Below are 27,501 nucleotides of genomic sequence, written 5' to 3' on the forward strand. Positions count from 1 at the left end.
GGGTATACGTTTCCGACTAACACAAAATTCGAGTTACACAAGGTGTTCCGGAACAGAACGCTTGTGTAAGTCAGGGAGTATCTGTATAATTTGGGTCAAATTCTGCTTTGTTATACTGGGGCAACCCTACTTGTAGCAGTATAAGTAAAAGGAGAATCTGGCTCTGTATCTTTAAATAAATTGTTAATCAGAAATTGTCATTCTGCAGGAGTCTATAATCATCTTTTTCCTCAAGCTAGAAAATTGTTAATGACATTTTGAGACTGGACAAAGTATTTGCTTGATACACTTTTTTCGCATAAAGAGTAAAATTCACTGCTGGTACAAGGAGGGACACCTCCATTTATTTCGAAGAAGTTGTGCCCTAGTATGGTAGAGGTGAATGCAATGCCCTTTTCTTCAAAATGCCAGTAGTTTAAGAAGAAATGTAAATTAAAACACGGCTTAATTCAAACATTTCTTACAAATACCTTTTCAAGTGGAATTTAAAATCCTGAACAAAAATTTTCCAAGAAATACTTATTTTAGGTTTTTTAAATGTCTTTCCTGGAGAAATTGATGTAATGAATTGTATATAAGTTAACATGTATGGAGTGCTTTGAAACATAAAATAACATATAAGCAGTAAGTATTTTTATTATACAGGAGTTAGTACTCACTCATCAAATCTCTAAATGTAGTTTTGTCATGTGTCATCAAATTATCCATAATTGCTCTCCAACTAAAAGGAAAGAGGATGATTGTGTACAATTAAAAAAGCAAGACATTTGTATTTTTATTTGAAATATTTTCTGTTCTTTTAACCAAATTTAAAAATACATATAGGGCCAAATTTTCTATGGCAAATTTTAAATTTTCCTTAGAAACTGGCTGCACATGCAATTTCAGTACTCTCTTATTCATGTATATGATAGGTTTACAAATACAAAGTCATTTGCACTCAATTTGTGCACACAAATAAGGTTTGAATATGTGAATTTCATAATCTGTGCACATCTCATAATATGTATGCACCCACAAACAGAGAAGTTTGTTGGCAATATCTGGCTTACATTGCCCAGCATTTTTAATATGTAACTGAATACACTTTATGCTGAACATTTCCAATAACAGATACAAACAAGAAAATCTCTTACTGGTTAACACAAGAAGCATCCATTTGGAAGAAGCTGGAATCCATGAAAAGATCAAAAGCTTCCTTTTTCCATGCTCTTCTTGTATACTGATACCCACTAAGACTGCTCAATAACTGAACACAGGCTCGATAACTGGGGGCATTGTGAGCGCTGGAAAGAAAAAGCAACTCAACATGAAATCTTTTAAATCACTGCTTTAAAAAAGTTATGAATATATATCCAGACTCCTGTGAAAACAGTGGTTTTAAAACATCATATTAAAATCACTTTTCATATGTGCTGCAAAAGAGGTTGTTATCCTCTTTGTGGATCAGCCGCTAAAAAGGATCTAACTAACACTTTAGCAAATACAGAAAGCAGCAGAATATTGGAGATCAGGAATCTTGCATTCTTATCCCTGGCTATGACATGAGAGTGTGATTAGAGATAGGAAATCCAAAGCATATATATCTGGCACATTAGATCTGAAACAAAATGTGGCTGAGCAGATAAGATTTGGTTCTGCCATGTTAGAAACTTGGATACCATTCCAGACTCTGTCTGAAGTGACCTTTTGCAACCTCTCTGTTAACTTATTTATAAAGTATGGGGGCTAATACTAGATTGCTTCTGAGAGTTAGTGCATGAGGCCTTGGTCAGTAAGAGGGCTGTGACATCTGAATTCTTGCTTCCAGCTCAATATATTTCATCCAGGCTCCAGATAATTTGGTGGGGAGTCAGACAGTCTGTCACATTCACTCTCTTATCTGCCTCTCTTTGTAGTGCCATGGAATAGGCAGCTTCATTCAGTTGAAATGCAGAACATCCAACAAACTCCAGTAGACGTGAGGTGTGAGCTATATAAATTGTAATGATACCTGTGATTGCGGAGGTAGGGCACAACATAATGCATAATATTTACAAGCAAAGGAATAACTCTCTCTTTTTCATCGCTGTAGAAAACCATATCCAACAGATGAGCCAAAACCTACAAGACATAAGAAGCAAGAAATTGCAGAAGTTAAGGTGGTTGTTGGGGAGGAGTGTTTGGCTTGGCTTTTTTAAACTTACTTCTTATAACCCCCAAAAAAGCATTATATTTATACTATTACTTTTCTGCATGATGTTCTTCAATATAATATTTCCCAAACCTTAAGTATATTGAATCTTTTAAAATTAGAAAATAAAATAAATTATAAAATCTTTCCCTTTTAAAAAACGTGTAGGTTCTCTTTTATAAAGTGAATTTAGTGCTTAAGATACAATTAAATTCATCCACAGGTGATTGTGCTGTAAACTTCCCTACACTCTCCTCCCAATGAAGGGCCATTTCTTGGGTAAATCTCCATGCCCATTTAACCCGTGACATTTCTGCTATGACTGATAAAAGGAGTGGCAATTATGTAAGTATTATTAATTTATTCAAATTCATATAAGTATATTAATGTATTCAAATTTAATACAAAAGCTATCAAATCTGAGGTACTGTACAAAATTAAAAAAACAAAGTATAAAGATCCACTATATATTTAAAAATACAAATACATGAACCCTCAGCTAAGACACACTATACCATAGCCCACAAAATATAAGCATTAGCCCACAATTACCAACACATAAATTCATCCATACTATGCCTATATAAAATAAACCCTGCCACAAAAAACCTCACCAAACACCGTAAATTCCTCACTCAACTTCTTCCAGCAAACCCTGGTACAAGTCACTGCACATGTATAACATGTCAGGATTACAAAGATTAATACCCTGGCACATGGCAGGAACCTGGGTCCATTGACTTCAATGGCTACTGTCAAATTTTCCTTTCCCTCCCCCACAAAATGCAAATAAAATATAATATAGTATCAACCACCACAAAGTAATACAGCAAATTAACAAAATCACACAAATAGAAATGTCTAGGACAGAGGTCAGGGCAGATGACAGGAACCTCCTGACAGATAAGAGAATTATTTTGCCTATTAGACATCTGTCAGTAATCACTGTTCTGAACCTCAATGACTCTCTGATCCAGAGGTGAAAGTAAGCCGGTACGCCCTGGTACGGCGTACTGGCAAGAGCCAGTGCACCTTACCGGGGCAGATTGGCTTCCCCGGCAGTATTTTAAAGGGCCTGGGGCTCCCAGCAGTGGCTGGAGCCCTGGGCCCTTTAAATTGCCACCAGAGCCCTGATGCCGGAGCCCTGGGGAAGCGGCGGTGGGGCTCCGGTGGCTATTTAAAGGATCCAGGGCTGCGGCAGCCGCTACAGCCCCGGCCCTTAAAATAGCAGCCGGAACCCCCATGCTGCTTCCCCAGGGCTCCTGCAGCAGGGCTCTGGGGACGATTTAGAGGGTCCGGGGCTCCGGTAGCCGTTACCGCCCAAGTTAAAGGGCCCGGGGCTGTAGAGGTGGCCCAGCCCCTGGCCCTTTAAATCATCCCCCGGAGCCTGCCAGAGCCCTGGGGTGGCGGCACCGGGGCTCCGGCAGCTATTTAAAGGGTCCGGGGCCTGGCCACCGCTACAGCCCCGGGCCCTTTAACTTGCCGCCGGAGCACTGCTGCTGCTACCCCAGGGGTCCGGCAGCAGGGCTCCGGGGACGATTTAAAGGGCCCAGGGTGGTGGCGGCAGCCAGAGCCCCAGGCCCTTTAAATCACCACCCCAGCCCCTGGCTGTAGAATGGTTAGGGGGGCGATTTAAAGGGATCGGGGCTTCTACTGCCGCTACCCTCTGGGGTCCTTTAAATCACCACCTGAGCCCCGCTGCTGGAGGCCAGAGTAGCGGCAGCGGGGCTCTGGCGGTGATTTAAAGGGACAGGGGCTCCTGGCTGCCGCTACTGCAGCGGAGCTCCGGGCTCTTTAAAGCTCTGCCAGAGGCTGGGGCCCCCTCCGATGGTGATTTAAAGTGCCTGGGGCTCAGCTGTGGTAGCAGCAGCTGGAGCCCTGGGCCCTTTAAATCACCTCTGGGGCTCCGAGCTGCCTCTGCAGCTGGTAGCTCCGGGGGTGATTTAAAGGGCCTCTGCAGCTGGTAGCTCCGGGGGTGATTTAAAGGGCCTCTGCAGCTGGTAGCTCCGGGGGTGATTTAAAGGGCCTCTGCAGCTGGGAGCTTCGGGGGGTGATTTAAAGGGCCGGGGGCTCCCAGCTGCTGCTACCACAGCCCCAGCCCCGGGCCCTTTAAATCCTGATTTAAAATGCCAGGGGATTTAAAGGCCCCACCTCTTCTGGTAGAGACCACGCCTCTTCCGGTTGAGGCCCCTCCCCCTCCTAAGGGCTCCGGAATACTGGTAAGTCCTTTAAGTTACTTTCACCCCTGCTCTGATCACATGGTCACTTTTTGTTCTCATCCCAATGAGAGTGATTGGGGCCTCTGGACAGCATCACCACACAAATGATAATGGTACAGCACTGAAAACATTGCCAGTGCTTAGCAAATAACTAACAAAATGATAAATTCATGTATACATTTGCTGTCCATTATCACTCTTAGGCCTCTTTATGCATTTCTTGTCTCAGAGTTTTTTTTTCCCATTGTGTATATACATTTCAATTATTTTTCCCATCGATATTTAACTAGTATTCTTCTAAATTGACTCTCATGTGCATGTTTATGTGCATGTTTCTAATCTCTCCATGTCCCTCTGTATTATAAGAAACCAGCATGTAGTATAATTAAAGAAACATTTACCTCAGAAAGTAATGTTAATGCATGGACGCTATAAACTGAAGGAGTTATATTTGAGGTTTCCAGAGCTGGATACAACATATCTAAATGAAAACGTGACAATTAATTTTGGAAACTATGTACCTTAGATCACTATTTACAAAAATAAATATTTTAAAGTAAATATATTCTAAGACATGGAAAATTATTATAAAATCTGACATTTTTTAGTAACATGAAGGGAATCAATAAATGAATTCAATATTTTATTTTGAATAATGGGAAAATAAGCTACCTTCAACATCCGATTCCAAGTTGTTTCCATCAACCATTATCTTGGGGGAAGGTTTGACCTCTAGATTTCGTCTTAACCAAGTAGTCTGTTCCAAGGAAGAACCAGCAATTGCACCAATGGCATCCACTATTTTGTGAGTTACATCCTGATAGAAAGCAAGAAGCAAATGTGTAAAGAGTAAATTGGCTGTCTTGAGATATGTTGTCTACACAGATACTCATTAGTTCAGTGTCAGGGGAAGAGGAATTATAGAGTGGGACATCATAGGGTTCTGTTCTGGATTCACTTCTGTTCAACATCAGCAATGATGAATATTCCTTGGAGGATGAGCTGAACAGATCTTAGCCCATTGATTAATCAAATTGGTAGATGGTATGAAGTTAAAAGGTAGCACAAACACTTCAGAGGACAGAAGTGAAATGCAAAATAATTCTGATAAATTAGAGAATTGGTCTGAAATCAGGAAAATGAAACGATTATATGCTTAGTGGCTTTATCTGTGAGTAAGAAGTGGAAGGTTGTATGGATCTGATTGCAGCAAGAATTTTCACATCTTCATTTACAAAAGCACAGAAATAAGGTTTACTAAATAGCCATCCCAATGACTGGGAAAATGTAAGTATGTTGTGTCCATTCACAGAATCTCTTTCTGGCTGTTAAACTCTTTTTTTCCCTTTTAATCTGAAGCACTTTTGTGTATCTGTTGAAATATCAAGGTCTCAATGGATAATTTGAAAGATTATTTAAATCCTGGATTACCTTTTCCAAAAATGTCACCTATCACAAATAGGTCAAAGAACATGTGACTTCTGCTGGACTATCTACTGTTTAATGTTTACTGTCACAAAGAGTTTACGTTCAAGATTAAAGCAATGGGAGCTGCAACATTTTTGAAATGATTGCAGGTGAAGTAAAAGGTATGTCATATGCTTTTCGTATATGGTAAACAAGTGGGCTTAAAATCTTATGTAACAGACCTCTCCCCCCAACAGCATGCCTTTTCACCTAACATCAAAGAATAACTTACTCCATCACAGACATGAATTAACTCATGATCCTGAAAGTTGCTTCAGGAAAGTGATTTCAGATGGTAAACAGCATGACTGTTGCAGTATAATACGTCTTTGCAGCTAACGTCTTAGGCACTCTGATCAGGAGTTAAGCAGGTTTGGAATTATAGGAAAAACACAAAAAAAGTAGTCAAGTGTTCAAGCTCACAAGAGAATTCACTTAAGGTATATTTTAGATTCAGCAAGCACATGCATATCTGACTGCATGTTTTGCCCATAGAATAGGTGAATGCTGATTTGTGGCAGTACCATAGAGAAGTGTCTGGGGGTTCTAGGAGAGCATCATAAACTGAACATGAGTCTACAGTGCTGCTACATAAAATACTAATCCAAGTTGTATTAACAGGAGTACCTCAAGTACAAACAGCAAGGTAATTAATCTTCTCTGCTTAATGCTATTGAGCTTCAATTGGAGTACTGCATTCAGTGTTGGGTTCCAACATTTTTTTTTAAAAAGAAATGAAGCTTAGAATGCTCAGAAGGCAGCTACAGAAGTGATAAATATTGGGAAAATAAGAACTGTGATATAAAATTAAGAAAACTAGGCAAAGCTCAGTTCACAGAAAGATGATTGATGGGAGAAATGTTAATAATGAGGACAGAACAAATAGCAATGGGTTTAAGTTACAGCAAGGAAATTTTAAGTTAAATACAGTATTAAGAAAAATGTAACAACTATAAGCAATAGAAAAAACTACAAAAGAAAACAAAAAAAGCCATTATAACAAGATCAGTTGCTTAAAAATATTTTTTTAAATGTACAGGAAAGATCAGATATGCTGTACTCTTAGCAGTTAAGCATTTACTGTAGAATATTTTAACAGTAAATTTATACAAAAATATTTGTTTTACCTGAAGATCTCTTTGATCTTTCTTATTCTCCAGACTTGGGTTTTTCATAATAAACTCATTTAGAACACTAAAAAGAAAATATATTAAATTAATACTGATGATAATCTTAAAATAAAATATTGCATTATTTTAGAATAACAGGTAAAAATTCCATGACAAATTCACATGCACACTATACATTAATTGAAACTTCAGCTACTTCCCTTTAGTTTGCTAAAATTCCAAAAGGACTCATTTCCAAATATCTGAAATGTATTTTGATTGTTATGAACAATTTGTATAATTAATAGTTTTCAAGTAGATGTAACATTAGAATCCATCCAAAATATCTTCATGGAGATGGTTTTGGACAAATTAATTTGTGACTATTTGATTTAATACTTTACTACAGTATTACCACCATTTACAGAGATTGTTGCTCAGTGCTTAACACAAATGACCATATTCAGCATTTTATTTCTGAAGTTCAGCAAACTGTTTCTGGGCTGGTAATTAATCCTATTTCACATGAGAGGAAAATATAATATATACAATAAATAGTCATAAGAGTGACTTATGGAGTACATTTAGATGTTTAAAACTACTATTTAGAGGGTCCTGGTAGCTGAGGGGACTAATAGTGAGATATGGAGTTTGACATATCTAGGTCTCTTATTTAAATTTGACCATGGGTGAAAGTAACAAAAAGTCATTTTCATCTAATGGCTCTCTAGTGGCCTATCGAAAAAATGTGTTGGGAGACCTCACAAACTAGCATCACAAGTATTCATAATTACCACACAGTTGGCAGTGTCACTGAGGGAAGCTGAGAACTGGATGAAGATGGAGATAGCACTACACTCATACCAGAAGTGGTTCTTCCAGAAAAAGGTCAGAGCAATACAAGAATCAACATTTGTATATGATCAACATTCTTCCAAGTAAGATACTGCATTCAAGATAAATCTTTGTCAAGAAGGTCTCTAGGAAACAGGAATTTTTCTCCATTCAAAACTCTAAGTAATTAAATCAAGATTTTACACACTTGCTCTTTATATAATTTTACATTTATAGGATCACAATTTTGTTTGAAATTGTAAATATAACTGCTCACCCAAGTATGAGAAACTGCCCTGGTGCTGGAAGACTGAGCTGTATAGAGTCCTTCAGAAGAAGCAATAGTGTTGCCCAGCTGTCTACTAAGCTGGACACTGGAATCCTGCAAGATAATGACAGAGTTAAAGTGATAAAATCATGTCAAGTGTCACAGATATCCCAAATTTTCTATTCACCCATCCTTCCTGTCTGACAGCGCCAACTTTAGTGCCAATCAAAAGCACTGTTCCTGCAGGAGATCAAAATTTAGGTCCTGTCTCTCCCCTTGGTTCACATATTAATAGAGAGTGGAGGTGTTATGGAGGTAACATGCCGGACTCTGGAGGTAGGGGGAAGAACATTGTATTCAAAAGATACCCTCTCTGGCTAATGACTGAAGTGGTGCTGATGAGATCTGGAGGGGATGGGTCTGAGTCCAGTCTTCCTCAACTGCAGAGAGGTTTGCTGTGGGCCTTTCCAGTTAGGGAGAGAATGAAAGATAAAGGTGGAATTGAGGAACCCAGAAGATTCCCTTTTCATCTATAATATAAAGTAACACAAACCAGCTAGACCCACAAAGGAATTTAGATGCATAATTGCCACTTTAGGCACCTAACTCCAAAATTTGGATCCTCAAAACCCCCACTCAGCTGCCCCCTTACCTTGTAGGTGCCTAAATTCCTCCTGTATTTCTGCTGGTGGACATGCACAAAGCCACCTCACTCCTGATACCCAGATTATGCCTAAACCCCAGTGAGATACACAAACCAGGCATTCTTCTGCCTATCTCATCTGAGGGGCCTAATTTGGTAGGTGTTATCAGAGCATGGCTACCATATCAGGGCCCATTCAAAAGAGGAGTTGGTGGTAGTAGTGTGTTTATGCCCAATTACTCAGTGTTAGAGCACTCACCCAGGATCAAATCCCCATTCTGCCTGAACTCAGGTCTCCTACCTCCATGGGGAGTGCCCTAATCACTGGGCTATAGGTATTCTTGGGCAGGTCTCAAGAAACTGTTGAAATTGTTCCACTTTGTATAAATAATTAGATATTAATTAAAACAGACTGGAATAGGGGTCTTTCAGGTGAGTGACCTAACCACTGTGCTATAATCTCACGTTCTCTCTAGTCCAATGAATATTTATTTATTTACACAAAGTGGAACAGCTCCAACAGGAGAGATTGAGAGAATATCCTATAGCCCAGTGATTAGGGTACTCACTGGAGAAGTGGAAGACCTAGGTTCAAGTTCTTACTCCACAACAGGCAGAGAGGGAATTTGAGCCCAGATCCCCCATGTCCTGGGTGATGCTCTCGCCACTAAGCTATTGAATATAAGGGGGGCATCTCCACCTCTTCCTCCCCCTCCATTTTCTGCAAGAAAGGACTGACCTGTCTTAAGTGCCTAACTCTAAGAGAGGGATCATGACTATAAATCCCCAGGGAGGTGCCTCCCATTATGTGCCTAATTCCCTTTGAGGAGCAGGGCTTAGGCTCCACCTCTGTCCTCAGTATTTTCTAATGGCTAGCTTAAGCAGCTCTCCATTCAGCTTGCTGGTTTTTGTGCATCCCATTCTTAGGTGCCTAATTCTCCCCAGGCATTGTCTAGGGAGCCCGGCCACCTAACTCAGGACTGTGGATTCTACTAGGTGTCAGTGTGCCTAGAAGTCAGGCATTGCAATGTTGAGTCTAAATGGATATAGCTCAAAGATTACAAATGGAGAAAACTGTTTTCTTCTCATGTAACCTTTCGGTCTGTTGTAGTAAATCAAAGGGAGGCAGCTTTCTGTTGAGGATATAAAATGTCCAGATTCTCTTTTATAGTTATCTATTGACTGATGATACAGAAAGAAAATAATAAAGGATCTACAGCCTCATTGTCTTACCTTTGAATATAAGCATAGAAAAACTGCAACATGCAGACTTCCAATGACAGATGCTTCTAGAAAGACAAGAAATCAGTGTCACCAAGAAGAAATTTACTTTTGTCTTTTTTTTTACCTCAACAAAAACAGTGGGTGTTGAACTAACTACCAGATTTCAAAAGGTAAACAAAACAGTGGATAGCATGAGGTCAAATTAAATTGCAATGCACTCAGAGAGGTGTCTGAAAACTGAGTGTCACACTTGGGCAGCAAAAATCTTAGCCCTGTAAAACCTAATGTTATTCTGAAGCGCTCTCCTCTATCGCCTCCACCCTAGCTGAATCATAGAACGCCACTGACAGGCTCCAGCTGAGGGGCCAGAGATCACGTCTAGACCTCCCTCAACTGGACAGATGATACAAGGCCTTTCAAAAGCAATAGCAAAGGAGAAAGGAATGGGGATTCCGGGGCATCCCATCATTAAAAATACCTTAGCCCCCATGCAAAAAAGAGTCACGCCTGATTAATCCTTCTAACTACTAGGATCCAAAAGAGTGCATTTTAAATCAGTATATGATACTATACAGGTGGCACAGCTACTTTGTTAATCTGAACTTGCTTATTTTTGAAATATGAAACACAATTGATTATATGGTCTTCAGCCTTCAAATGCTGTCAATCTAGCATCTTTCACTAAATATATTTTTAAAATGAGTGAAGTGGTTTTCTACACTCAATAGGATTAAGAAGATATTACCAGAAACAGATTTTGGTAGAGGACAGCTGTTACCAACCTACAGCACATTGGTAGCAGTTCCTTCACGACAATTTGAGTACTTATACAATTTATCACTTCTAAAATAGCATCATATGAACTAACAACAACTCTGTGATTTTTCTACCTTGTCCTTGGCTATGGCTGGAGGCTGCTTTAAAACTTCTTTTACTGTTTGTATAACAGTCTCCGTTCTCATAACACTGATAGAGCGAACTAGCTCTACCAGTAGAAGCTGTTCGTCACTGGCTGTAGGAATAACCTGGAAAAGACCAACATGTGCTATAGATTACTGTTACAGTTAATAGTTAGTGTTGTCCAGTGTAGAAGGAGTTGATGAGTAAAGGACAATGCATGAGAAGCTATGGGAAAGAAAGAAAAATAAATAAGAAAACGTGTAGGAACGAGACCTAGGTGAAATTTTTTGGACAAATAGTTTACCAAATATTCATTGACCATCACTTTCCTTTGAAGTCTCTATTTTAAATATCAGTCACTTACAATAATGGGTTTTTAAAAAATTCTATTCTAAAAAAAATGTGTGGTTATTTGAGCATGCAAACACATGCATAAACATAAATGCACTTATGAAAAGGATTTGCATAATGTTTCATTTGACCCCAAAAATCTTAGATGATTTTTTTTAAAGTAGGTTCTAAAGACAAATATTGGAAATCCAGTAAACCAGATTACAATTTATTTAAGTATCCATGTCAACTAGCAACATGCACATACCTTTGTTCTAGAAGTGTTTTTGTTTTGTCTCCTTTCATTCCATACAAATGCAATAGCAGCCATAAAGTGAACACCGTGATTCATTGATATTGGGCCCAACAATTCAAGAATCTGCTGCCTCAAATTCTGAAACACAGAAACAGAACGTGCACACATTGAAACAAAGCATCCAAACTTTATACTCTGACTGACATACCATACTGGAAAATTTCTGAGAATGATCCATCTCCTATTCTGAAATATTTGGACAGCAATTCTCTTTTGCAAATACCAGAGGCAAGCATAGACTTCTCTATGGAGTTCCAGAGCTTAGCCACGCCCCTTCTGCACTCCTTCAGATAATTGCTTCCAAAGCTGTACTGAAGCATTAAACAGATCAAACCAAATTCTTTACAGTAACTCCTTATCCAACTATATTAACTCTATGCTTGGCTTTGAAGTGGCCATCGTAGTAGCACCCAAAGGATTTATCTTGAATGGGGTGAAGTACGGGAAAAGGTCATCCTAGATATTGTCCTGAATTAATTGGGTTATAATCAAGATAAATCTTAACAGCTCTTCTCCTATCCAGCATATGACAAGTGCTCTTGAATGTTGAAGCTTCGGGCAAAACAAAACAAGAACAATCTGTGATGTATGGAAGAGTTAAACTTAGGTAACCAATTATTCTGGAGTATAAAGGATGATCTTGTCTTTGTGAAATTTGTCATCCCTTCTATAAGGAGACTGATTTAAGAGAGTCTTTTTGCCAACATGAATATGACCAGGAAGCAGGTATTTATAAAAAGACAATACAGAGAATTAGATGCAATTGGTTTCAGTGGATATGTTGTGAAAGCCTGTAGCATGGTGTCCTTTTTTTTAATACATACATCAAGAAATAATATTATGTATATTAAAGTGAACAGCTATGTAGTACATAAAGTAACATGATGACTATGTGGAAATCACACTAAAATCCATGTATCATATCAGATAACCTGAATTTGTTTATAAAAACACAAAATTCCTTCAATAGCAGAAGAGTTTGAACTGACTCCAATAAATGGGCAAAGCAGGACATCAAGCATGTTACTGGAATACTTTGAAAAACTCCTCAAATACCATATTGTTCAATTCCTCCTGTCCGCCACCTACTCTTTCCAGTCGCCAGCCTATGATCTGATATGACCTCTCTCCATACAATGATGTTACTAACAGGAGGTGGATGGAGCATGGAACCTCATAAGGGTGTCAGATCAAGTGTTTATTGAAGTATATTGTGAGATTTTTGTAAAGATTTTAAACAAATATTCTATAACCTTAGAGATATAAAATAGTATTTTAAATGGTTTATAATGTGAACACTTTCCCATCTCTCTGCTTCAACTATTTTTCATGGGTGATGTTATGTCATCAGTACAGTACTAACTGGAGAGTCATATTTTTGTCAGAACTTATACATTTTACCAAAGTAAATTGTAAACTAATTATAAACTCGCTGCCCATCCCCTCTTAGCCTGGGGACAACTCAGGTATTGCAAAAGTTGAAAGACTTTTCTAAGAAATACCGTTCAGGTAACTTTTAATGGAATACAATTAGATTCGGTTTGACAAAGGTAATCATGCACAACTCAAACCATGTTACTCCTGATGTTCTGACCTTTGTTGATCCAAGATTAATAGTGGTAACAGATGCAGCTGCTGCAGCAGTTGTTTTCTCTGAAGAATCTGCCTGGTGCAGTATGCTCCACAGCAAAGTCACGGACGACATGATCATATGAAGGATAGACAGGATTTCACTGCGTGCTTCAAGCAAGTGTTTTTGGTCAACGTTAACCAAAAGCTAGAGGCATTATAAAAAATAACAACCCAGCATTAAATATCTACATACTAGCATTAGCAAAACGATATAAATTAAGAAATAACAATGTACATCTAAACATTTTACACTATGATTTTAGGATGAACATTGTCTACATAGGCTTTTGTAAGATGGTTTACCCTGTTTGTTCTGAATAACAGCAAGAAAATGAAAATCAGTATTTTTAAAATGTTTTTTCAATTCCTCTGGAATGATGTGTCTATTAATATAAATTTGTGTTTTAAGTAGCAACAGGGATCATATTCCTTTAGCAGCGTATGCTTAAACATTCTCAAATAATAAAGTAGCACCTTTAATATCTATTGTAGGATGCATTGATCTCTTGAAATATATTAATCATAAAAGTGTGAGTTTTCAGAATGTATAGGGATTTACCCTACAGTCTTATATTCTGATTACAATGCATGTAGAGATTTTAGTTTGGCCAAAACTAACCAGTGTATCTTCCATACTCAATGGTCTCTGTTTACCTCTTTATTCCCAAGCATCATATAAGAAATTCAGTGTTACGATAGGCAAATATGACACTGGCATATTGAGTGGCGCTGTATGGCTGGAAGATGTTAAAGCATAGTTTCCTCGTCTATCCCCATAGACATCTGCTGATGTAGCTAGTGCTAACACAAAATCTTGACATCCCGCGGTATTTCTGACTGTATGGATTTATCAGAAGTGTTGCGGAATGTGCTTAATCCAGGACCACAGGGCTTGTAGTGACACCTTGCAGCTGATCCTGCAAGCAGATCCAGCCCAGCACGATCCTTCACAAGGCATACAAAGCAAAGGTTGTACTTATCCATGGGGTACATAGAGAACTTGGTGGAGGATATATTAAAAATGCTATCGATTAGACTGGGGCATATTCTGAAGGTCTGAGGGTTTTTCATTATCATCTCTATGTCTACAGTGATCATATTTACCGTATATACTCATTCATTAGCCCGTTCATTTATAAGCCGACCCCCCAGGATGGTTAGGTAAAAATAGCAAAAACTATTTTTTTCATAAGCCGGCCCTATATTTCAGGAGTTGGCAAACTTTGGCTCCTGGCCCGTCAGGGTAAACCGCTGGCAGGTTGGGACATTTTGTTTACCTGGAGCGTTCACAGGCACGGAGCCCCTCAGCTCCCAGTGGCCACGGTTTGCCGTTCCCAGCCAATGGGAGCTGAGGGGCTCCATGCCTGCAGATGCGCCAGGTAAACAAAACGATAATGTATTAGATATTCAATTCAACGATTTCATAGAGTTTAAAATCATCAACATTTGGTGTAGACCTGTTTTAAGCCGACCCCTGCTCTTTGATGCATCACTTTTTTACCAAAAATATTCGGCTTATGAACGAGTATATACGGTATATCTTTGTAAATGCCTTTGCAAGTGACTAACATTACTTCAGAATTAGTGCTATAATGAATACCACAACAACATTATCTACTTGCAAAGACAGGTAATAAGTATTTTGATGGCGACTACTGAAAAGAGTTGGGGAAAGGGATAGAAAATATGTATTTAAATAAAGCTAAACAGTCAACAAGAAACAGTGGTCCATTAGGTTCGGTGCCAAATGCCCAATATATAGACTATGCACCCAGCAGCAGCTACAAAATATTGTCAGAGCCAAAAGACAAGCTGCTAATATACAAAGGTTCAAGCCAGCAGGAAGAGGCACAAGAATGGACATTCGGACAGAAAGTTTTGTTTCTAAAGAGGATAAATCCAGGTAGCAGAGTTAGCTAGGTAGGTGACCACAGAACCCAACCATATTCAGGAACAATCAAGTGTGGCACCAATGAAAAGTTCCACAGTTGAGTTTGACTGCTGGAGCTAACCCTTTAGAATCCTGAGGTGGAGGAATTCCCACCCTTGTTCTTGTGTAGGAGCATGAACTCCAAGAATAAGGCTTTGTGACAACTGAATCTTTGGAGAATGCATGCGACAATTGGAAAGTTTGATGGTCTATGTACTTAAGGAGGCATATAATATGTTATCAATGAATAATGCTTTCTCTTATAAGAATTTTCTAAATCCTATTACCCCAAAATTGATCATTATGATTTAAATATATTGAATATTTTCCCCACAAGCCCTTCAAACTTAAATTCAGAGCAAATTCAACATTACAAGCATTCTGAATGTAGACCATGCACTCTAATTTAACAAATATGACATAAGAAGCCTCTGAGATGCTTGACTAAGTTTACCTGATGATACTGTGTAGATGGATCAAGTAGACAGTAATGAATTATTGTTGTGATGCCTTCTAACAGGGTAAGAATCATATCTGGTGGAGTAATTGATGCCATCCAAAGCGGCCTAAAATGCAACATTGAGTTTGTTGTGAATTTGCTCCACACAGCTAAAGAAACATTTAAGTATATGATCAAATTTGCAAAAAGAAAAAAAGGATATACTTGCCTGCTACTGGATAATCCTGTTTCATATTTATACTGCTGAATTAAATTATCCAAATTCCTGCAAAGCTGGAGGGTCACAGAAACTACCACTCTTTGTAGAACTTTTCCCATGTAAGGCAGAGTAGAAGTGATTAGGCCAATCCACTGGGGGTGCATTTTACAGGCACAGTGTTGGTGTAAAGCTCTTATTACTGCACAGAGAAACATGCCTTGAGAGGTTATTGGCTGGGAGTGTAAATATTGAAGTGAAGTCATTGGCTGCTGTGGGTTAATCTGCTCCAAGTCAGCAATGACAAATTCAAAGCCTGTTTCATTCTCCTCAGGCACAGTCATTACTCTATGCTCTAAGACAATTAGTCGCTGAAGCACTTTTAAGAGCTGTGACTGTAGCGTACTGCCACTGTCAAATTCATCCTCAGAAAAGTTGATAAGGCTGTCTTCAGAGAAACCTTCTTCAATAACAACGATGTTTTTACCAGCTACCTTTTCACTGTGCCACTTCTGTGCACTAAAGATAGAAGATAGCAAACAGTGCAGGATCACTTTCTGAACCTTGCATTTGGATAACATGTCTGAAATAAAGCTAGGAAAGCCCTTTGCAGAACTTTCTATTACTTTTGCCAATTCAGAAAAGAGAAGTGTCAAAATTTCAATGCTCATCATCTGCATATTGCGGTTTCCTATTAGATCTTGCGGGGTTACCTTGACATGAGTTGGATAGTGGCTCCTCATATAGTATAAACATAGAGAGATAAGAATTTCTATGTACATAGAACTCCTAAAGTTATGGTTAGAGTCCACTGGAATGTGACTATAGAAGTCTTTGCCCATAACAGATATTCGATGCCTGGCTAAAAGATTCTGAAGCAAGGACAGCTGAGGAGTGTATACATTGTTGACACTGGTAGTAGAGATGGCATTTACAAAAGCAGAAGGATTTGTTTTCAAGATTGCTTTGATTGCAGAAAAAGCATATAATGTTCTTGAGGAGTCATATAACTGGAGATAAAGCAACACATGTTGATATAATGGATGAATGTTAAAGCTGGGAGATTTTCGTATTCCTGGAGATCCCACATCACTCTCTATTTCTGAAATTTCTCCCTCTCCACAGCTGTACCAATTCTCTAAATCAAGACCATCACTAAAGAAAATGCTGGTTTGTTTAAGCTTTTCTGTTTGTGTTTTTTTCTTGTCTTCATCTTTCCTTCTGGCTATTTTCACTTTGGGCTTTGCTCCTGGTTGCTTACCAGCCTCTTTAACAATAGTTTCTTTTTCTGACATTTTTTCTGGTAGTTTTCCTTTGAAGCTGAACTGAATACTACTGTGACTTCTTTGTCCAGATTTTGCATCTGTTGAACTGAAAGTAAGGTCAGAGGGGGCCTGAGGGCTTACTCCAATACAAGGTGATGAATCCGTTTGTCTTTCAAGTCCAATCTCAGTCGAAGCAGATAATAACTGAGAACTGTCATCACCAAACAAACTGTTCTGGCTGCTTTGAATATGTTGATCTTCACTTTTAGAAACCTCCTCAGAATGATCTAAAGTATTGAATTTAGATGAAACATCATCGGGATGCAGATTATGTTTAACTGATTCGGTCTCCTCTCCAAGACCACTTACTACTTTACATATCAAGTCAATAACCACCTGTTGCACAATTTCATCAGGTGAGTCTTCTCGCAATATCTGAGAACTATTCTGAACACTGAGGCTTTCTGCCTCCACCTCATAGCTCAGGTTGTCTCCAGCAGATGACTGTGAACAGCCAGAGTCAGAACTCTGGAGTATTTCTATCTGATGATCAGGAAGGTCAAAATCAGACACCACCATTGGAATAGTCTCACTGCTAGTACTTAACAAGGAAAGTCTGTCACTCAAAGGGTTGACTGTGAGACTGAAGTTCTCCATTTCATCCATGATAAGTTGTTTTTCATTGTTTTCTTTAGATGTAATGAGTTGTCCTTGGCTTACAGGCATGTGAGAAAATGCTTAAAAAAGAAATCACAAAAAATAGTTATGGCCTATGAATAGTTTTTCTTTAGATTTATTTTGAACTTGAGATATAAGCAGAAATAATAAAAACTTACATTTAAATACAATTATTATACTTTGCACCTTTCATCCTGAAAGATCGTAAAGCAACTTAAATGTCCATTTACTAACTGTATAAAGCAGAGCTTCACCCATCAATTAAAGGACGAATAGGATAGCTTCAACCACTTCTAAAGTGAATAGGGATGACTGTTTAACAGCACAAAGCAAGTCTAAACTCCTGGTCTTTAGAGAGAGAGACAGAGGTCTCCGACTGAGAGAGGTTACTCCTCAGAAGCCTGAAACCTCAAGTGGATGCCCTCAAGGAAGTGTAGAGGTGGAGGTGAAAGGTGCAGTTAACCCTGAAACTGTGACTTGTACAAGGGAAAAATTGTTTTAACTGTACTCCAAGTATTTGGCATGCTGCAGAGTTGAACCCACAGAGAAATTTTCACTGAGTCTAAAAAAACTTTTGGAAAGAGAATATAATTACTATCAGGGTCCTAAATGCTGGCAGTTCTGAAAACTATTTAATATGCAAATCACACAGTGTGTTTCTTCTGCCATCTGTTTCATGTTATATGGATAAAAATACATAAAATATTACATATACTTAAATTAATAAGAAGTTAGTTAATAAGATTTTTTTGAGGGGGTTCAATTGTACTTACCATCACCACAGCTAAATTTTTGCATAAAGTGCTTTTCAGTTTCTTCTTCAGGGCAGTGAGGAGACTTATTCCAGTAGCACTCAGCCTGAACTCGTTGCACAGAAACTCGCTGTGTTTTTGGATGGAGTAGCAGTAGAAGCAAAGGTTCAAGTACTCTTGCAATGTCATGTCTTTGTAGTACTTGGTTTAACCATGCTTGCCCCACTGACCAAGTAGACCCATCTAAGCTGTTAAGACTGTCCAGCATGATGAACAAAGACCTGGGGGAAAAACCCAGGAAAAAATCTAACATGTTGCTACAACACAATATAATCTATTTTAATCTAATCTACATTAAACTTCAATATTTGTCCACTGTCAATGAGCTTTCTTTGCTTTTTTTATCTCCATATGCAAGTGTACCTCCTCTCTTTCACTCAAAATAATTAGCAAGCAACAACTGTCTTTAATATACTAACCTTTCATATATGCATGAGGAATGTTGAGATGTGTAAATCAAACTCTACTCAGATTTTCAAAAAATATATTGCTCTCTAAATTTGCACGGATTTGATTGTAATGATTCTTTATAACCTATGTATTGAGCAATAGTAACATATTAGTTTTGTTCAGATGAGTATCCCAGGACATACTTCCTACAGCTTGTTTCACATAAGTGGCATTTTGTTTGGAATCAGTGAGAAGCTCTGTTTCAAATTTTGCATCCAAAAGTGATATTTACATATTCTAGCACAATAGAAAAGGAGACAGAAAGAGCTAACAGTAAAGACAGATCAAAATAATAGAGGAATTCTCATTTACTGTGTTTGTACAGCATGTAGCACAATGAAGCCCTAACTTGGTTGCCCTTTAGGTGATACTGCAATATAAATAAGAGCAACAATTTTAAAAATCTGTAAATGAGGTTGCAGAGAAAATAAAATTATTATTCGTTATCTACAAGTGTTATCCTCAAGGACTGAGAACAGAAATACAGCGTACTTGACAATAACACACTACCTATTTTCATCATTTTCTCCCTTTCATATCTTAGGTCTTGAGAGCCCTTTCCAGGGGAGAAAATTAACAGCTGCCTTACCTCTTAGTTAATACATCGAGTAGCCCCTAATCATCTTTAACATTTTTATGCCATTCTGTGGTACATATTCATCAGCTTTTCTACTGTGTGCACAGAATTTACCATCTTCTCTTCAGCAATGAGTAACAGAGGTAGCTCCAAAAGAAATGCAAGATGAAATCCAACACTTCACTGTGCTGTCCCACAGTTGTAGGTAAAGGGTACAACATTCAAATTAATTTTTTTTCATCACATTCACACAAAGACACTGTGTGTATGAGCACAATCCTAGCTGAGAAAGGTGAGGCTAGTGATGGGGGTCTGGTGAGAAAATTTTTGAACACAGATTTAAACATCTGAAACTCTGAAATTTACCAAAGTTGATTGTGAATTTGGTAGGGCCCTAATGATAACCAACCTGTCAAAGGAACGGCCAAAGGAAGACGACTTGTTAATATGAAGGTCCCTCGTGAGATGCCAAAGCACTGCAAATTTTGCATGAGCTTCCATCCTTATTTTCTGTAAAACAAAACATAGGTTAGATCGAATTGACTATCATTCCCGCCAGTGAAAGGAAAGCTAGACAAGAATGTAAATTATTATATTAAAATATCATTACAAACACATTAAAAGAATCACTAATTTCAGTTCACTGTGCAGTCAATTCTATTTATTTGAATGCTTAAAAAGACACTACCACGTTTTTAGACCCATAAGTGTAATTATCTTGAAAGGTGTTTATTTGTCCCCTTACTGAGCTTGGTTTTTTAATTCCCCAAGTTTAAGAGGAAAAGGAATTCATGTTACCAACATCTTTTTATTGATTTTAGAAAATAAGGAGTAAATATGACAGGTTCCCAATGTTTCAGAATATTCCAATCCCAATAAAATATAAGTAAATAAGTACACAATAAAAAATAAGAACATCCTATTAATATTTGGTCAGCAGATGAACACTATGAAGAAATGGAAACATGTTTTTAGTCAGATTCTACATTTTCTCACTTTTACCTAAAGATGGTTCTTTATTACCAATCCTGAGAGACAAGAATAGATTCTCATTGCAAAAACAAAAACAAAAAAACACCTATGTACAATTTTAAAAAATAAGAACATTTAATATCCTGGACAAATGCATGTCTGAGAGGTGATAGAGAAGGTGACAGAAATAGAGAGAGATTAGGAGGAAAGATGTGATGCTCAGTTTGTGAAAAAGACAGTAATCATCCTCATGGAAGAAGTACTTAAAAATCATGGCATTAAAGACATCTAAACACAGTTAAGAGGGAAAAGAGCAGGGGTTGAAAACAGAACCATGAGGGACACACAGAGGTCAGCATGAGGGGAATATAAAGAGTGTTATAAGAGGGCTTTGTCTGAATATAAGTAAAGTGTTAATAGTTAATTGATTAGATGCCAGCAGACGGTGCTCAAGAATATATAGCATAGTTCATGGGTTTTGTAGGACCAATAAAACTTGTGCACAGTAGATGATTTCCACTGGCTGCTCTTTATATCAGTTCTTAACATGGTGTCAGAATAAAAGTTTTTACTGCTTTAACTTTTTGTTAAAGAGACACTCAGTGACATCAGTAATGACTCAAATATCCCATTACCTGCTATGGAACAAATACATGGAGATGTCTATGAAAAATGGAGCTGCTTCCAAGCCTCATGGACAAACTGTGAAGCGGCTGCAGGACTGAACAAAGAAAGCATGGCAGGCGGAATGGCTACTCTGAATAAAGCAACGGGTAAGGACTGCTTTCGTATATGTCAGCACTTTAAGCTGGCAGATGAAGAAAGGCAAGATGTAAATAAAATCTTAGATGCTTTAGAAAAATACTTGTGCCTAAAAAAAATTATAATATATGAGAAGTATATTTTCCATACATCTGATCAAAATGAAACTCAAAACTACAAACCAATACACAACCAAGCCGCACCAGTTAAGCTTGTCATGTAACTCTGGCACACTTACAGACAAATTTATTAGAGATCATATAGTTGTAGGCATGAAAAATAATGGAATCAGAACACATATGTTGCAACAACAAAGACTGGAACTTAATGTTGCTGATATCTACTGCAGCAGTGAATAAAATAAAGTTACAAATTTGAAAACATTAGAAACAGTGTAAGATATACAGCATCACACAAAATAATGGCAAACTCAGACTAAAAGAATAAAAAGAAGAGTGGCCTGCAAAGAAAGGCAAGAAATACATGCATTTTTCAGTCACCTGGGTGGTAGGAGGTGTGGCTTCAAGTCTGACCTTTGAATCGGACAGAGACAAGATCTGAATTAATATTTTCTTTCTCCCAACAGAGTGCCTTAATCAACAGGCAACAGAGTTATTTTCATTCTCGCTCTCTCTTTGATCCAATGAATGGTGGGGATTCATACCTGGGTCTTCCACATCCCAGGTAAGAGGCCTAACCAGTGGACTGACAGTTATAACACACACACACACACACACACACACACACACACACACCTTTCTGAAGCTAGCTCTGAAAAATGAACCTATGGGGTCAAATTTGTGGATGGTTTGGGTCGGTCAAAGCTGCATTTTTCAACAAATAAACTATTCATCTGAATAAAATTGTCCACCTCTTCTTATGATACTACAGAAAGCCAGGGCAGCAGTCCAGCACACAATCTCATGTCACACCACACACTGATTACTGCCTGCAGCAAATAAACTTTTGAAGCCAGCAGTAGCAGAAAAGGTAACAGAAAAATTAAAAAGTGTCAATAGCAAGACAAATACTACTATGACAGAGGTAGAAAAGAGATCCCTGAACTTCTAATAGGACAGCCGGTATAAAGTTCAACCAGCACTTAAAGACAGAGACAAAGGATGGAAGGTAGGGACAAAGAGTAGCACCAAGGTTTGAAAGGATTAGATTTTTTATCACTACATGTCAATTTCTCCATACACACACAAACAGAAAAAATGTATTTCCACTGATAAAGGAAGAAAAATGCTGCCTGAGAATTTAAGAGTTCGATTTAAGGATATTTACTTTGTACATTTTGACATGATGTTGACATATTGTGTTTTAACAGTTATAAAGTTTTGAATCTCAAGGTTTATTTTATTAAACAATTATTGTCTGACCGTCCCCTCATAATTTCCCGCAACTCTGAAAGTTTAAACAGAGAAAAATGTAAGAGAGTATTTATTTTTAAACATCTATATTAGCCATAGAATTTTTTTTTTAAATCTAATTCTGCCACGTCTAATCATACTTGGTAGAATGCAGACAACTCTATAGCTCCAACTGTTATTTCCTACAAGCAACCAGGGACCAGTTGCTCTCAAGAGTTGACCCAGGTGAGTTCCAAACAAGGATGCAGATGCAGGGGAAACTGGCAATGATTGTGAGGTTAGTTCACCTACTAGCAATGCCCAGGAATTGGCAAAGGTAATGCCACAAAATCTAACAGCACAGAAATCTCCTGAGGGCAAGTAGCAGGAGAAGAAAGGGACTCAGGGTGGAACCACACAAAGTGGAAGGGACGTAAAGTTGCTCAATCATTTGAGAGACTATATAGTTAATTGAAATCGCTCACTTTCTATTCTAGGAAGAGAGATGTTACAAGAATGCTCTCTCTATATATAAATAGTTAAATGACAAAAGTGCCAATACATAGTGATCAAGAACATGCAAAAAAGTTCTTGGGTTTTGTAGGAGTAATAAAACTTCTTGCTATGCACTGCAAATGGCACTGATTCATCTTTACATCAGTTCTTAAAGATCATCAAAGGAGATGCTGAAGGAGTTAGAAAGGCAGAATGAGAACCAGGAAGTCAGTGTCACAGGAGCCTAGAGAGAAAAGGAACCCAAAGTGGACAATGAGCCAATAATGTTAAAAGAAGCAGATATATTAGGGTTACCATATTTCCACAAACAAAAAAGAGGACACTGGGGGGGGGGAAGCCCCGCCCCGCCCCATCCACTCCCTCCCACTTCCCACCCCCTGACTGTTCCCCTCAGAACCCCAACCCCCCCCTGCTTCTTGTCCCCTGACTGCCCCCTGCTGAGAACCCCCTACCCTAACTGCCCCCGCCCCCAGGACCCTACCTGTCCCATGACTGCCCTGACCCTTATCCACTCGCATGGGTGGCAGGGTTGTAGAAATTTTGGTGGTGCCCAGAACCCCCCACCCCACCCGCCTAAGGGTCTGGGAGGGGGGTTGGGTGGGGGGAGGAGGTCTGGGGTGCAGGTCCTGGGCTGGGGATTAGGGTGCAGGAGAGGTGCAGGTTCTGGGATAGAGTTTGGGTGCTGGGTGCAGGCTCCGGGCTGGGGCAGGGGGTGGGTGTGCAGGAGGTGGTGAGGGGTGCAGGCTCTGGGATGGAGTTTGGGGGTGAGAGGCGGTGCAAAGGGAGGGGGTGCAGGCTTTGGGAGGAAGTTTGAGGGCAGGAGGGAGTGTGTGGGAAGGGGGAGGGGGATTGGGAGGGAGTTTGGGGATAGGAGGGGATGCAGGGGTGAGGGCTGTGGGTCTGGGGATGAGGGGTTCATGATGCAGGAGGGGGCTCAGGGATGGAGCAGAGGATTAGGGTGTGTGGGGATGAGGGCTGAGGCTGGGGGGTTTGGGGTGTTGGAGAGGCTCAGGGCTAGGGTGGAAGGGCAGGGTAAGGGCAGCCTGTCTTCCCATTAGTGGATGGGGGCACTAGGACCCGGGGGCAGCAGACAGCAGTTGCTGCTGGCTCTGGCAGTACACGCAGACAAGGGAGAGGCAGACAGGGAGGGGGGACCCACGGAGGGGGGGATGCGCAGAGGGGGGATGGCAGGTGGAGGCTGGGGACCCATCCAACACTCCCCCGCTCCCTGACTGCCCCCCTCCCCGGACTCCTCTTACCATTCTGGCTCCATGTGTTTGCAAAACACACTGTGGGTCGGTTTGTGTGTTACACAGGACTACAGAGAGAGGGAGGGGGGAGCAGGGGAGGGCTCTGGCTGCTGGAAGCCAATGGGAGTGGGTCAATCGGCCTAGCCGCCCAATCAGCAGCCACACTCTGCATGGAAGGGAGGGAGGGAGGCGAGGGAGAAAACCTCCCCGGACATTTTAACCTTGTTACCAATTCCTCCCGGACGGCTATTTAGAGACGCAAAAGCCGGACATGTCCGGGGAAATACGGACGGATGGTAACCCTAAGATATATCAGATGTCTTATTAGAAATCACCCAAGGCAAGAGGGTTGAGGACAGAAGAGACAGACCTCAAAGCAACCAAAAAAAGATGATGGATGGCAAGGATAGAAAAGACCAAAATCGAGTGGGCCCCAAAGGAAAATAAATGAGGGGGTCTGTAAATAACTAAATGAAGAGAGGAGGGACCCAAGGCCACTGCTACCACTTTCAGGAGGAGTGACAAAAGATCTTCATGGAGGGCATGGCAATGAGAAAAGCTAAGTTGGAGAAAGAGTAACAAGTTTTGAGAAAATAAATGAAGTGGAGACAGCAGAACATGCCAACAAATAGATCACTTATCAAGGCAAATTTATTGGAGAAGGAGCAGAAGTTATAGGGTTTGCTATAATGTTGGTCAGAATACAACAAGAGAAGAGAGCAGGAGGAAGAGTGGGCCTAGACTGAGAGAGAGAGAGAGCTGCAAAGGGGAGGAGGAGGGGGCAGAGAATGAGGTGAGAAGGAGGATGATTTATGCCTGAGACTCAGGTACTCAGATCTCAGTTCAATTCCAAGCTTTACCACAGACTTCTGTATGACTTTGGTTATGCCATTAAATCTTTCTGCACCTTAACTCTCCATCTGAAAAATGGAGACAATAACACTTCCTCTGCCTTACAGAGGCATTGTGAGGATAAATTAATTAGTGGTTATGAAGCACTCAGACATTACCATGATGGGATCATATATTAATTAGATAAAGGAGCAGAAAGGAAAGGTGAGATGAAGATTTGTGAGAGTTCACAATTTTATAAACATGTTATAATTTTTTATATATCAGTGTGTGTATATATGTGCACATATACATAAAATAGTTCAAACTGTCTTATGAGCTACCAAGTCCCTTATTCACACATCACTCTATTACTACATTTCTTGATGGTTCCTTTGACTCACCTTTTACTAATCACACAAACAGGAGGGAAGATTTACCTTGTCTCTGTGGGTCAGCTGCTGACTTATAACATCCTCACAAATGCTAGAAGAGGGAACCAGGTTGTGTAACTGGTAAAAGAGCTCCACACTCTTCTGATGATGTTGAGGAGTTCCATCACCCAACTGGTCCCACAGAGTTAAAGCTACATGCTTTGTAAATGAAAATATGTTTTAAGTCAATGAATATCTTGTATTTTTCTGAAGAATTACTAGCTTTACACAATGAAAGGGACATATGCAGTGTCAGTGAAAAATATGAACAATTGGGGAAAATTATGTGATTATGCATTGCTTATATCTCTACAAAAAAGCCAAAAAACACTGCAATACCCTACTGTATAAAGTTCCATACAATTTCACTCTGAGGATGCAGTACTTAATAGTTTACTTGTGTAAAAATAGAATATTTCAATACTATGATAATTAACTACCTACTACAGAATATTCTTTTGCTGAGGATTTCTGATGACCTCCTAAATCATAAGAGTGGAGCTAGTGTAATTTGTCTCCAGAATTCTATATCTAATATTGCAATTATAATGTAAAATTAAAATGTTTCTTTTGTAAATAATTTAAAAAAACAGTTCACATTCTATATGTCATTAGTAAGGCTGTCAAGTGATTAAAAAAATTAATCGCGATTATTGCCCGATTAAAAACATTAATCGTGATTAATCGCACTGTTAACAATAATAGAATACCATTTATTTAAATATTTTTGGATGTTTTCTACATTTTCAAATACAACACAGAATACAAAGTGTACAGTGCTCACTTTATATTTATTTTTTATTACAAATATTTGCACTGTAAAAAAGAAACTTAAATTCACCTCATTGAAGTAGTGTAGTGCAATCTCTTTATCATGAAAGTTGAACTTACAAATGTAGAATTATGTAAAAAAAGAATAACTGCACTTAACAATAAAACAATGTCAAACTTCAGAGCCTACAAGTCCACTCAGTCTTACTTCTTGTTCAGCCAATCGCTCAGACAAACAAGCATTCAGTGTTGGGGGAGGACACGGGACGGGGGAAGTAAGCAATGACTTGTGCAGGAGGAGGACCTGGGAGGACAGGGGGTGACAATGGGGAGGAGCAAGTAATAACTTGTGCAGGAGGAGGGTGAGGAAGGTGTCTTGCTGCTGCATCTGGAAGAGTGGTTTCTGGTACTGGGCTTGCCAGGCTCGCCTCCTTTTACTGAGCTAGGTGGGCTCCCTTCAGCTGAGTGAGCCCTTGTTTGCAAGGGAGGGTGGATTTTACTTCAGGGACTCATCACACTGCAGGGGAGGAGAGGCTGGTGCAGGGAGGCGGAGCTCGCCAGGCCCATGTTCTCTGTGGGGTACCCCCGGAGCGAGCAGCTGGCTAGCAGCAATAGGGTACGATGCAGGGGAGCTGGTCCTGGGAGTGAGGGGCTGGCCGTGAACAATAGGGCTTGGGCTGGCTAGGGTGACGATACGTCCCGTTTTAGCCAGGACAGTCCCCTTTTTCAGCTCTGTCCCACCCGTCCCTACTTTTTTGCCAAAACGGGGCATTTCTCCCAGCTGCAAGGGAGAGCAGACAGTGGTGGCTGCTGCCTGGGGATCAGCTGAAGGCAGCACTGCCCGCCAGCAGGAAAGTGGAGAAATTTGCTGCTGGCGGGCAGTGCTGGCTTCAGAGCTGACCCCTGGGTGGCACAGAGCTGGGGGGAGTAGGATCAGCCTCAGCTGGGGGAGGCACAGAGTTGGGGGTAGGGAGCTCAGCCTCAGCCACGGGAGGCACGGAGCTCGGGACGGGAGCAGCCCCCGCTGTGGGCAGCACAGGTCTCAGCCCCAGATACGGGCGGCACGGAGTGGGGCGGGGGGGGGGTCAACCCCAGCCCGGGAGGGCAGCTTGGGCGAGCCCTGCAGGGGG

General features: G+C 39.9%; 1 protein-coding gene across 3 annotated transcripts in view; it reads right to left on the reverse strand.

Moving 5' to 3' along the window:
- DOP1A (DOP1 leucine zipper like protein A) overlaps nucleotides 1–27,501 on the reverse strand; it is a 108,739-nt gene that overhangs the window by 20,853 nt on the left and 60,385 nt on the right. For all 3 annotated transcript variants that reach the window (XM_054023327.1, XM_054023326.1, XM_054023325.1), the window contains 16 exons: nucleotides 25,607–25,759; nucleotides 19,893–19,993; nucleotides 18,418–18,677; nucleotides 15,714–17,703; nucleotides 15,500–15,611; nucleotides 13,078–13,260; nucleotides 11,436–11,561; nucleotides 10,828–10,962; nucleotides 9,947–10,002; nucleotides 8,080–8,184; nucleotides 6,987–7,053; nucleotides 5,065–5,209; nucleotides 4,794–4,873; nucleotides 1,994–2,103; nucleotides 1,137–1,286; nucleotides 660–721 (listed from right to left, as the gene is read on the reverse strand). In XM_054023327.1, coding sequence (XP_053879302.1) covers nucleotides 660–721; nucleotides 1,137–1,286; nucleotides 1,994–2,103; nucleotides 4,794–4,873; nucleotides 5,065–5,209; nucleotides 6,987–7,053; nucleotides 8,080–8,184; nucleotides 9,947–10,002; nucleotides 10,828–10,962; nucleotides 11,436–11,561; nucleotides 13,078–13,260; nucleotides 15,500–15,611; nucleotides 15,714–17,703; nucleotides 18,418–18,677; nucleotides 19,893–19,993; nucleotides 25,607–25,759 — 3,835 coding nt within the window. The remainder of the gene's footprint in view (nucleotides 1–659; nucleotides 722–1,136; nucleotides 1,287–1,993; nucleotides 2,104–4,793; nucleotides 4,874–5,064; nucleotides 5,210–6,986; nucleotides 7,054–8,079; nucleotides 8,185–9,946; nucleotides 10,003–10,827; nucleotides 10,963–11,435; nucleotides 11,562–13,077; nucleotides 13,261–15,499; nucleotides 15,612–15,713; nucleotides 17,704–18,417; nucleotides 18,678–19,892; nucleotides 19,994–25,606; nucleotides 25,760–27,501) is intronic.

Source organism: Malaclemys terrapin, chromosome 3 (genome assembly GCF_027887155.1).
Source record: "Malaclemys terrapin pileata isolate rMalTer1 chromosome 3, rMalTer1.hap1, whole genome shotgun sequence".
Lineage (NCBI taxonomy): Eukaryota > Metazoa > Chordata > Testudines > Emydidae > Malaclemys > Malaclemys terrapin.